This window comes from Ailuropoda melanoleuca, chromosome 7 (genome assembly GCF_002007445.2).
Source record: "Ailuropoda melanoleuca isolate Jingjing chromosome 7, ASM200744v2, whole genome shotgun sequence".
In the NCBI taxonomy this organism is placed as follows: domain Eukaryota; kingdom Metazoa; phylum Chordata; class Mammalia; order Carnivora; family Ursidae; genus Ailuropoda; species Ailuropoda melanoleuca.
Window position 1 is genome coordinate 18,792,649 of NC_048224.1, and position 12,558 is coordinate 18,805,206.

The following is a 12,558-nucleotide window of genomic DNA, read 5'->3' on the forward strand; positions in this document are numbered from 1 at the left end:
ATAATGAAACGAGATCAGAGTTGTTTAGTTATTCTTTAATTGGTGTTACATTAAAATTACACTAATACATTCTTATCTACTTCCCTCCACCAAATGCTATTTTGTCAAATGCAAAAGATCGCTGGGAGTATCATCACCCCCTCGTTACAGGCTCTCAGGACCGCCACCAGGCTCGTGAATGAAGCAGAGAAGGCAACGAACGTTTCTTCAACTAAGACTCACTTGGGGTTTCAAAAGGCAGGATGTCACACAGAATGCGCTATTCCGTTGACTGGAACGGGAAAACCGGGAAGGAATGGAAGAAGGAAGTTAGCTCCGGTTCCACTGTTACCTTGGCAACGGTGGCACAATCATAGGGGCAAAAATTAATTTTGTGCCACAACACAGTCCGGCCGAGGAGGGTGGGGTGTAGGAGAAGAGAAAGCAAACACAGGCTGGACTGGACGGAGTTGCTCAGAGAGCCAATGAGCTGGCTGCCTGAGTTATGTGCACTGAAGAACCAATTGCACTTCTGTTTTTTTCACTGAAATTTTAGTATTATGTGGAGACAGCCGCAACTCCCTCGCCTTTGGTCAAGAACAAAGCTGCACTAATCTATCTGGCTCAGGGCTTCTGCTGATCATTCTTGGTCACTGACAACTTCCTTTTCTTCCTCTCCTCTGTGAAGCAGGAAGAAAATATCTTGAATAGAAGAGACAAGGAATGGTGTGGTTGCAAAAAACACATTCTGTTCAGAGTGAACTGGTAACTCACCAGCTTTCTGCTAGCGACCAGTCTCCTCGCTGTAGTTAAGGTTTGTGTGGGGTCACGGAGTGGTCCCTGAAAAAACTGCCTCTTAGGGAAACTGTTGAGGCTGCAGGCGGGGTGGGTCTCCGATCTCTTGTGGCTACCCGGCCCTGCATGAATTTAAACCACAGAATCAGATCAGGGTGGGAGCTTTGAGAGGAAGGCTTGTTAGAGAAAAACTTGCTGCTCACCCAGAGTTCCAAAATTCACCCAGTACTTAGAAAACACGCTACAGAAAAGTCGGCCAGTTGACAAGACAGAAGTGGCAAAGTACAAATGAGTGTCTCAGTCTCAAAACCTGAATTCCAGTAAAGCTTAGGCCGCAGGTCACAGGCAGAGCTGCGACATGCACGTAAGTGCAGACACTTCCTCGGGGTGACTCAGAGCCAGAAAGGGCGAGGGGGCAGTCCTTCTTGCACGCTGTGGTCGGACAGGTCCACAGGTCGTGGCTAGCAGCACTCAGAGGGTTAAGAGCACACGGGGTGAATGGGGAACGTCTCTCAGGAATCACCGCTTGTCTCCACTTCTCCTGCTCCTGAAGTAGGCGTGCCGTTTCAGCCAGGGAGGTCTCCCTGCTCAGGACTCCAGGAGGAAAGAGCTTTCCTCTGTGCTCCGGGGGTAAGGTGGGGCGTTAGTGACACATCCTGCTCGTCATCTCTTTCTGGAAAGCAGGGAGAGAAGGATGGTTAGGAGTAACTATAAGCAACGACTTGTTGAAGGATTCTAAAAGCACCCTCACGACCTCTAGAGCCTTTGAACAAGGAGTTGCAAGCACGGCCCACGGATAAGGCTCAGCATGCAAACGTGTTCCATTTGGTCTGCAGGTTTGGTTTTTTGATTTTTTGTTTTAATCAAGCAATGTTAAGAACAACAACAACAGTAACAACAACAAACCAAAAAAACTTGGCTCACTTGCCAAAACTCCAGGTGGTTCACTTTTTTGAAAAATCATAAGATTTGGAGCCACTGGACAGCTGGAGTTGAAGAACGTGTCCTCTTCAGAGGGACAATGTGCTCTCCAGTTGGCCCTGGTCCCCACTACTCCCAGTTGTCTCTGCAACTGGAGCCAAGTATCACTTACTGATTGATATGATCATTGGATTTAGATCGCTATTTTTCTTATAGAAGAGAACAGTTTCTCTTTACCTATGTTTCAAACGAAGATGGAAAAATGAAGGATAGCATAAGTGGGTATAAGTCAAGAGAAGTGGGAGGGAGGACTTTTCTGAATGGGCATGAAGAATATAACAATGTGTCTGACATGCTCCCACCTGGCCTTTCCCTCGTCTCCATCACCTGCCTGGCTCCTGGGAGCATTTGCTGATCTCCAATGTGCCATCTTTTCTCTTTCTCTGGGCTGCTGCATTGGTGAGACCGTTGCCTGTGGCCTGCTCCAACCATATCCTGCCCTCTTGAACTTAGCTAATTGCCATTCATTTTCCCAGCTCAGGCAAGAGGACTTTCAAGATGCCTAGGGGGCCTTCTGCTGTTCCTGCCCCAGCCAACGTGGAGTCTGCCACGTCTTCCACTGTTTCCGGCCTGGAGTCTGGCTTACAGTGAGCTGGTTTGTATGTCTGTGTGTGTATGCATGGACCGTGGGCATGTCTGTGGGCCCTACTGGATAGTGAGCTACCGCGTGTCAAGAAAAAGAACACTCATGGGCTCACCACACATGCAATCCGCTGTGTTGCCCGCCCCAACACAGCGCCTGGCACAGGATGGCCACTCCACTTTCAGCTCCAAGAATGGCCTGGAGAGCAAGCCGGGAAGGAGCCCAGTGCCATGCAGCATCTGAGAGGACACACTTAACATCATTTTATATAGATGAATGAGCTGCTTTCAAGCCCCACGTCCTGCAGAGCTGATGCCTGCTGCCCCCTCTCTCACATGCTCACCCCGGATCACCCCAGTATAGTATAGAAAACATCGGAGTAAAAGGAGTTTGAGAACAGGAGCACCCAGGTGCTTAGAGACTGTATTAGAAAACCATACCAATGCGTTGGTTAAAGAAATGACAGAATATACACGGCATATTCTAGGCACATTTGCATCCTTATAGTATTATTAAACACAGGCACTCACATACAGATACATATATTGAAACACGAAATGACCACTTCCTTCTACTCGTGACTTGTGCTATGGATGTACCAGGTGCCTGGGAGATGAGGTTGCTGTTCGCAAGGAGCTACAAACCACCAGAGAGAAAGAAACGTAGATCACACACTAAAAGACAAAGACACAAATGCAAATATTTGGAGGAAGGGAGACCATGAGGTATGGTAGCTCCAAACTCCAGCCACAGTCAGAGCCCATTTCTGCCCCTCACTACCTACCTGTGTGACCTCCCTGAGTCTTTGGGTCTTAGTAGACATGCCTTTTCTTTAGGGATCCCCTCCCTAAGCTCTGCGATAGGGCATATTCCTCTTTTCTGCCTTTCATAGCAGCCTTCTTCACAACTCGAATAGTCTCTTCTTTCCTTCATTCCTGCCTCCCAGATTCATCCCATGACAGATGCTATAAGAGCCACAAAAAGAAGGGACTGTGTCTGCTCTAGTCCCAGTGCCTGACAACTGATATTCAATAGATGTTTGTTTATGAAGCTATGAATGGGCCCTCAGTCTCCTCATCTGTAAAATGGAACTGTGAGACTACCTGAGAAGGTGACCGGGAAGGTTAAATATATTAAGATATGCCCGGACTCAATACATATTAATTTCTTCTCCTCAGAAGCACACACATGGCAACAACCACTTCATGCCAGGGCAAGAAAGGGCTTGAGAAGACTTCCCTGGTTATGTATCCACTTAGAGGGACCCCAAAATTTAAAGGAGGAGTCTGATGATGTGAGGTGAGGAGAAGGGGACTAGATAGCCGGGGGCGAAGGAGGGGAAGAGTGGCCGAGGTGGAGCCCTCCGTGGTCTGGTGTTGCTGTGGCTGAAGCCTCTGAGGGGCCAGGCCACGAGGGGGGGAGGGGGGAGGGGGGTAAATGCACATCTGCTCAAATATGGACCCATGCACCTGGTGTGAGGACTGGAAAGAAATGATGACAATCTTATAATGAATTTGCTCTCCCTTGGATAAGCTTCCAAAAGTTCTCGTGCTTTTGGTTAACTTTTGACAACAAAGATGGGGAAAATAAGGTGGGAATGCAAAGGTGTACGTGTGTGTGAGTATTTGAGATAGCAAGAGAGACAACTGGCAGGGGAGAGATGTCGGGATGAACACAGTTTGGCCTTATAACTAATTCTGTTATTATCTGCAATAGGTTAATACTTTTGGAAAGAAAGGAACTAGCATTTGTGAAGCACCTATGAGGTGCTAGGTGCTTGGTGGGGGCAGGGGAGGTGTTATGTCAATGCACCTGTAGAACTCCGACAGAAGGAGCTATGACCCATTTAGCGCAGAGGAATCCAGGCCGCAGAGTGGAAGTGATTTGCTCTTGTAGAACAGGGAGTCTGCGGAGTCCAACCAGTTACAGTCACTTCCGTCCCACGAAGTGCAGCTCTCCCTTAGCCCTGGTGCCCCTCAAAGCTCTGCAGATATTACATCCCGTAACTCCCATGCTAACCCTGTGAGATGACATTGGCCGTGCTCAGTGAAACAGGCTCAGAGACAGAGAGTATCTTCTCAAAGTCACACAGAGAGTGGCAGGGGTGGGACTTAAACTCAGGTCTAGCTGAGGGCAAAGGCCAGCTCTTCCCACTCACACCATGTGATTTGTGGTTTAAAGCCTCTGAGACATTCTTATGAAGATACATTCAAATGATATTGACATATATTAATGGACATATATTCACTATAAATGGTTGCAGTCATTCCTGGATATTCAAAATGTCGAAGATATTTTTTCATTACCCAGAGGGATGCCACTTGGAATTACAGGTGCACTGGGTAAATACTAAAACAGTTATGCCACTAAAATACTATAGACACTAGAAATATGGAAGTTAAACACACACACACACGGGAACACTTTGATAGAGGACATGGTACTTATCTAAAGCCACTGAGTTAGTCTGTGAAAAGCCAGGACTGGTGCTTTCCTCACTGCAAATACTTTCTCACCTCTAAATGAAGGAGAAAAGCTGTTTATGGAGAAGTGTCGTAACATTCTTACAGGGAAAGAATGGTTGAAATAGCAGACCAGGAATTCCCAGATCTTCCCCAAGGAAGAACATCTCAGTTAGAGCCACCCTTCAAAGCTGTATTCTAGCACATTCCCACTGGATGGCGCAAACGAGCTGGTTAAGAAATAACTGGTGCTGGTTGGAGGCGGGGGGAACCAAACCAAACCAAACCAAAAAACTGGCTAATATTGGCTTCCAAAGCTTTCGTCATCATCAAAGCCCTCCCCAAGGCACCTAGCAGAACCAAACACACTCCCTCCTATCGCGGCGAGTGGCCTAAACAACATCTACCCAGGTTGTTTTTTAAGAATGAATTTGTAGGAGTGATCTAAACACAACATGTATTAAGGCAGACCTAAAGAACTCCAAAAGGGTCTTGGAAAGCTTCTGCAGAGGTGATGAGAATTTTTTGAGAAAGGTTCACAGACACTGTATTTGGCTTGTCTAGGAAGATGTTTTTAAGCACCTGGATTTTAAAAAATCCATCCTTAAGGAAAGAGTAAAGCTGTGTTTTGGTTGGCTCACTCAGTATTATTTGCTTTAATGTAAGGAAGTAATTGATTTTGTAAAGTCCCTGGTTCCCCACTGTCAACAGAACAAATTTCGTACTCCAGGGCCTGGCAAACAAAGCTGTTCATAACACAGATTTGCACCCTCCGCTCACCTCCTGTTGAACCCCCACCCACTCACACACCACACCCACCAGGCCAGCTGGACTCCTCCCCTGTTCCCAACAGGACAGGGTCTATCAAGGTTTCTAGTAGTTTTTCTAGCTGTTTCCTCTATCTGGGAAATGCCTTCTGCTCTTCCGTGCCTGGCAAATATTGACATCCTTCAAGATCCAACTATCAGCTCCCAGAAAGGGTTCATTAACTCCCTGCTCGGGTTACCCCATCACTTTGCACACACATATCATATCACTTTCTACCAGTACTGGAATTCACCATTTCATTTTTGCCTGAATCTGAGAAGACCCTTACAACTTTGTTGTATATTAATGTAGGATGAGAAATATTTTGGTCAAGTCATGTAACAGTATATATGGTTTGATACAATTATTTGGGGGAAAAATATAAACAAAACATGAGTCCACTGTGATGAGTGTATTTCTGGGTGAATGAAATGATGTGTGTGTTCTCTTCTTGACATTTGCCCTTTGCATATCCTCTTGGAGTTTGAGGTATTTTTAATACACGTATTTTTTTTTCCTAAGAAAATAAGCTCCAGTAATTTAAAAAAAAACAACAAAAGTAGGGGCGCCTGGGTGGCACAGCAGTTAAGCGTCTGCCTTCGGCTCAGGGCGTGATCCCGGCATTATGGGATCGAGCCCCACATCAGGCTCCTCTGCTATGAGCCTGCTTCTTCCTCTCCCACTCCCCCTGCTTGTGTTCCCTCTCTCGCTGGCTGTCTCTATCTCTGTTGAATAAATAAATAAAATCTTAAAAAAACAAAAAACAAAAAAACCCAAAAATAGAAGTAGACCAAACCTTTAAATTGAAATCATATTTAGTTTTAAAAATAAAGTTAAAATGACTTTTGGCTACTTTTGTGTGGAATGGGGGTGGTGGATGAAACCAGCATATCTACATAAGAATTCAAGCTCTTCTGCTCTAATCTAAACACTTTCAAATTGAAATAGAGATGATATTTCTTAGCCATTGCAACAGGTATTTGATATCCGGAGAACAAACCTGCATGAACTCCAAAAGTCTAAATTTACTCTTATCTGTCAGTTTACCCATTTTTAGAACTGGTAGTAGAGGGCAGGGAGTAGGTGATCACAAGGAGAAGTAAAATGACTTATTCTAGGTCACACAAAGAATTTCTGACCCAGCCATGACTACCAGAGTCCAACTGACTCATAGCTTACTATACATCCCATCACACGTTTTAGTGATCTACTTTGCACATAAAATACAGGGAAAACATTGACGTATACTAGGTGTCAGTCGCCATAGCAATTTTACTAATTTTACCATTTAAAATGGTAGCATGATCACAGAATCACAGACTACTGTTGAAGTCAGGAGGACACTTGGGTATTGTCTAGTCTCTGACCTTCACCTCAGAGACTGAAAACCCAGATCACAAGAGTAGTGAGTAGCCTGAGATGGCGAAATCATTAGCGGCAGAGCTAGCAGCCTGGCCTGTGGGCTCTGAACACTTGGTGTTGATCTGAGAGAGGCAATTTGTGTAAAAAAGGATGTCTCAAGTTGGCTCAGTGTGCTTCCCCTAACACCCGTCCTGTGTTATTGGCTTTCCCTAACCGGTACTCCTTCAGCGGCTCTGCACAGTTTTCAAATGAAGTCCCAACCCTAGCGTTCAATGCTCTTCTTGACCTGGACCCCCAACTTCTCTGCTGCCCTGTCACTCCCCAACTCTCCTTCTCTCCTGCTGAACTTACGGCATCCAGAATCCTCTCGTGTATATGCTTTTGTTAGTCCTTCTTTTCCCAGAACACCTTTCTCCCAACTCCAACATCCTTCAAGGCTCTTGTGCAGTGTGGCCTCTTCAGGGACACCTTCTCCCACCTCCCTCCTCACCCTGCCCCCAAGGAGTCTTGGGTGCTCCTCTTCTGATTTCCCACGGTGCCCATAGCACCCATCTGCATTGTTCTGTGACAGTTTATTCCTTTCCCGGCTCCAGCAAAGGCTGCCACTGAAGAGATGAAGCACATCTTGCGTCTGGGCCCTGGTGCACCAGCCCTGACACCTACCAGGTGCTGAAAAAATATTTGTTAATTAGACTAAAATCCAATGAAGAAAAAAAAAAAACAATGATTAGGTCTACAGACCCAGTAAAATGAGTGGTGGAGGGAAAAACGTGTTGAGTACCTACTGTGGTAGAGGCACTTATGTCTGTTTTGTGGACTTCTTTTCAAAACTCTGTGAAGTAGGCATTGCTTTTTCTATCACACGGATGAGGAAAAGGAGGCTCAGAGAATTGATGTAACTTGCCCACGTACACAGAGCTAACAAGTGGGAGAATCAGGATTTGCACCCGGTGGACTCAGGAACAAGCCAACAAACTAAAAACATGCTGTTTCCATTCCTCCGCTGGGGTGAGAAATAAAAGCAGTGAGGCCTTTTGTTGTTCTAGGGAGAGAGGTGCTGTAACAACTCATCCTGAAGCCTACTGTTTGAAATTCCCCAACTCTGCTAATTCTGAGAAACAAGGAGAAAGAGGAGGAAGAAATTGTGGAAATAAAGAAATAACTGAGGAAAAAGGGGAGCACAAAGAGATGAAAGGAAGGTGGGTGGAGAAGGCTCCGAAGTGTGGTAAGGAGAGAACACTGGGCTAAAAACTTTCTGGAAATGACCTTTATATAAACGGGCCCCTCCCCCCACTGGCCACCATTAAAAACCCAATGGCTTAAAACCGAGTAGTTTGAAGTACACAACTTGGTGTTAGATTTGGCCCTAAGAGGGCAGTAAATGGCCTCTTGGCTAAGAACACTGGAGCGCTATACATACACGCGCGCGCGCACGCGCACACGCACACGCACAAGGACGCACAGACACAGGGACGCCCTCCCCTTCTCGGGTACCGGAACTTCACCTACCCATTTACAAGGCGCTATGTTAAGGGGGTGGTTGCTGAAAGAACACCGAAGAACGGTGCGTCCACCAGGATGAAGCAGGCAGGTGTTGCGCTCTGTGGGGATTACTGCTCCCTGGCCCAGCGCCCACGGCCCGCAGCGCGCCCTCAGCCCCCCAGGACCCCCTGCACCCCCGGGGCTGGAGCACGGCCAGGCCCCGCCTCTCATCAGCCCCCAGTCTCCTCTCAGAGAGACTTGGGAACAGGGGTTTGAACTGCAGCCTGAAGCTTCTGGCTGGGCTGCAGGGGCAGGGTATGGGGGACCCACCGGGAAGAATTTCCTTCCCCACAGCGAGGCTGGACCTTCTGCGGGTGTTGACCGGACCAGAAAGCAAGCTTTCTGCGGTGCCTTTCAACCTACAAATGCCATTTTTTTCAGAGACTTGAAAACCTCCAAATCGTATCCCTATTATCCATTTGTTTCTTTCATTATTGGCTATTTTCTTCTTCCCCTCAAAAGTGGGTGTTTTGAAAACGTTAACCGTCTTGAAAATTCTATTTCTCTTAGGAGTCTTGCCCCTTTCCCTTCTCCGTTCCCAACAGCTGTGCTGGTGGCGTCTGCGCCAAGATTTCACCAGAGCCACCGCAATCCCCCTGCCCCTCCAGGGTCCTCAGCTCCTGCCAACACCCATTTCCCGCAGGGCATGTTGCTACACTGGACATCAAGCCGATTATTTGCTATTTCCTTATCTCCAGATCTAACCCACTGGTAGCAAAAGCAAGTCCCTTTGGGACTGGCAGTTTTCCTGGAGGAACAGGGAGCGTGAGTACTGAAGTCAGCTAGATTGCGTGGGTCAGCCTGAGGTCATTTCTGACTGTAGGCAGGGAAGGACTCCGTGAGGTTTCTTCAGGACCTTGACGCTATGAGGAAGAATTCCAGGAATGGGCAGGTGTGGCTCTAGGGGCTGTCCATTCAGAAGAGGAAGGGGTATCCTGCTAAGGCATTAGGTTGTAAGAATCAAAGTCAGCTCTTGTCTCCGAATCATCCAGTTTGAAGAACTCAGAATTTCCTGTGATTCCAGTGTGCGGCACACGCTCTAATCCCCGCCGGTATCATCAACGGCACTGGCTGGAAAGGCGCTGTGGAAAATCCACAGAGGCATAAAACGTGCTTCCACTCATCTCCATCTCCTACCGGCTGAAGTCCCAGCAAGTTAAAAAGACTGCACATATCCCAGATCTACCTCTTCCTTCTCTCCTGCCTTGCACACACCTTGCTTCTGGCTGTTTCTGTATCTTTGCACACTCGTTTCTTCTGCATGGACAGCCCCATGCCCTTCTCCTGCCCAGAACGCTCCTGTTGACTCTTTCGTGCTCTGCTTACAGGTCTGTGAGGGTTACACGCTGCCTCAATGGGAGACAGAGTGATTGAGAGAAAGAGACCAGGACTCAGGAAAAGGCAAGAGAGAAAGAGGATCTCAGAGGCTGTAAAGCTGTTTGCGAAGAATGTGGTCTGGCAGCTAGCTCTCCCTCAGAAGCGGGATGCAGTGCCCTGCAGTTCTGCTTGAAGGGCAGTGTGGAGGGGGAGCCCAGGAGAAACAGCAGGCTGCTTGATGAAGGGAAATCCCCAGGCCAGGAGAAAAGAAAAACAAACAAGCAAATGCAAAATACCCCATCTACTCCGCCGCCCATTCCCTGTGGGAAAGCTGGACTGCTGACAGTGGAAACAAGGGGGGCAGGGGTTGCAGGTCCTGCCTGCCCTCGGGGCACAGGGAGGCTGCTTGTCTTAGGACCACAGCCCTTGAGCCCACCTCAGAGAATCTCTGTGGCACCCTCCCCCTGACCTCTCCTGCTCCAAGCACTTGCTTGTTTCACCCTCAGGGCCTTTGAAGCAGGAGGATGCAGCTTCTCTCCAGGGCAGGAAGCTTGTGTTCAGGAGGGCAGCTTAAGACCAGGGAATAAAGAGCAGGTGGCTTGCACAAGGATCAAGCATTGGGCCTAAACATTTTCTTAAAGCTATTTTTCTTAACGTAGTTGTGTCCTTTTAATGGGAACTGGGAGAAGGAATTCCAGTGGGAGACTGACACCAGATACCTTCAATTATTTTTGGAACAAGGCTTCATACAGAATAACTACCTTGAATGAATGAATGAATGAATGAATGACTGAATGCAAGTCTGGTCACAAAAGATGGAGTGAACAAGATGGAGTGATGGTGTTGAGAGCTTCAATGAGTCAATAACATTGTGTTCCTAATAGAGTAGTGTCTATCACTTTCTGCACCTTTTCTATGCCAGATGCTGTGCTTGATGCTGGCCAGACCTTCATTATTTCATTCAGTCCTTTTCTTTTTCTTAAAGATTTTATTTATTTATTTGACAGAGAGAGACACAGCCAGCGAGAGAGGGAACACAAGCAGGGGGAGTGGGAGAGGAAGAAGCAGGCTCCCAGCAGAGCAGGGAGCCCGATGCAGGGCTCAATTCCAGGACCCTGGGATCATGCCCTGGGCCAAAGGCAGATGCTTAACGACTGAGCCACCCAGGCGCCCCTATTTCATTCAGTCCTTACAGCAGTCCTAGTGCTATTAGCCTCATCTTATAGATGAGGGAACTGAGGTTAAGTACTTTGGCCAAAGTCACATTGCTAGTAATGAGGGTAGCCAAGGTGGAAACTTGAAAACCGGTCTTCCTGACCAGTTACACCACATCGCAAGGCCCGGTGCTGAACAGATCTTTCTTCATACCTGCATGTACTTTGAGCTGAGTCTATTTGAGTCAGGGGGCATACAAAGCCAGCGCTGACCATGGAACAGGGACGTGGCTGGTGGAACCATTCATGAGAGGCCCACAGTTGGGCCCTGCTAGCATCCCAAAGTCTGAATTCTTGTAAGGCAGGCAGGGCAGCCAGACTACAGAATTTTTAAAAGAATTCTCCCAGTTCAAAGTATACATGGGTTCCAACCAGCACACAGGAATTAAAAATGTTCTTTCTGCTTTCTTTTAGGAATGTGAGTGGCAAATAAGCCAAAAGAAATAAAAATAGAAACATCGCAGGCCAGACCTCCCTAAACAGGAAAGAACAATATTTATTTGATTAATTCTGTTCCTAAACAGCAGCCCACATTACTGAAACGGAGGGCGTTCCTCAATGGAGGGGTGTGTGTGTGTGTGTGTGTGTGTGCGCACATATATGCACGCCTCCAAGTACATGTATACATATGTATGGATAGATAAACACACAGACCCGCCACCCACAGAGAATATTTATTCATATGATACAAGAATCAAACTGCTCTTCTTTTCCCAAATCCTGCAAGCATTAAAAATAAGTCACTTTATGTAAACATACTCAGTCTCTTGATTTATACTGATTCTCATAAAGGCAGAGCTGCACATTTTTGAAACTCTCTCATTTAACCACAGGAGGTGGGTTATGGACACACTCCATATGGAGAGACAGGCTGCCTTACCAGGCTTCATGAGAGCAAGCGCATGAATCAAAATGTTGCATCATCACTGCATTTCTCCAGATCTCCTCGCCAAAGCCCCGCAGGGCCCCATTCTGCCACTCCGTGCATTTGAACGTCCTGACTTATTCTGTAGATGGGGCTACCACGTCCGCCCCATGCCATCGTTCTTGCTGGCTCACTATCAACTCCTGACCATGACAGTGTGTGCATCCAATCTGATTCCTGCTCAAAGTTACGCTCCCTATACCCCAGTGAGGCACAGCCCTGGCCTCTCCGGCTGGCAGCTGCCCTGCCCTCTTTCCCATCTCTGCTGGCCCATGCCCTCCATTGCCTGACTTGAGGTCCACACCAACATATGGGTCTGACTCCCTCCCTCCCACACCCTGCCTGTGTCAGCACAGCTGGACTGATTTCTGGCAGACGCTCCTTGTGTCCATGGTTTGGGGATGAGCAAAGGGTGGCTGAATGCACCCACTCCCTCAGAGGGTTGTGACAGATTTCAAAATGGCTCAGTGGCCACCTATCAGGTTGCAGCTCTTTGAAGACTGGATGTGGGTGGAATACAGGGTAAGAAATTCTCTTGTTTGCTTCTGTCGCTTGGCCTTTTCATGGGGGCGGGGGGGGGGTGTGGGGGAG

The 12,558-nt window shown here is 47.5% G+C and overlaps 1 protein-coding gene across 3 annotated transcripts in view; it reads right to left on the reverse strand.

Annotated features, from left to right (window-relative positions):
• Window positions 1-470: 470 nt before the first annotated feature.
• Window positions 471-12,558, reverse strand: part of MOB3B (MOB kinase activator 3B) — a 207,962-nt gene continuing 195,874 nt past the window's right edge. For all 3 annotated transcript variants that reach the window (XM_034663993.1, XM_034663992.1, XM_034663994.1), the window contains exon 4: window positions 471-1,447. In XM_034663993.1, coding sequence (XP_034519884.1) covers window positions 1,418-1,447 — 30 coding nt within the window. In that variant the 3' untranslated portion in view covers window positions 471-1,417. The remainder of the gene's footprint in view (window positions 1,448-12,558) is intronic.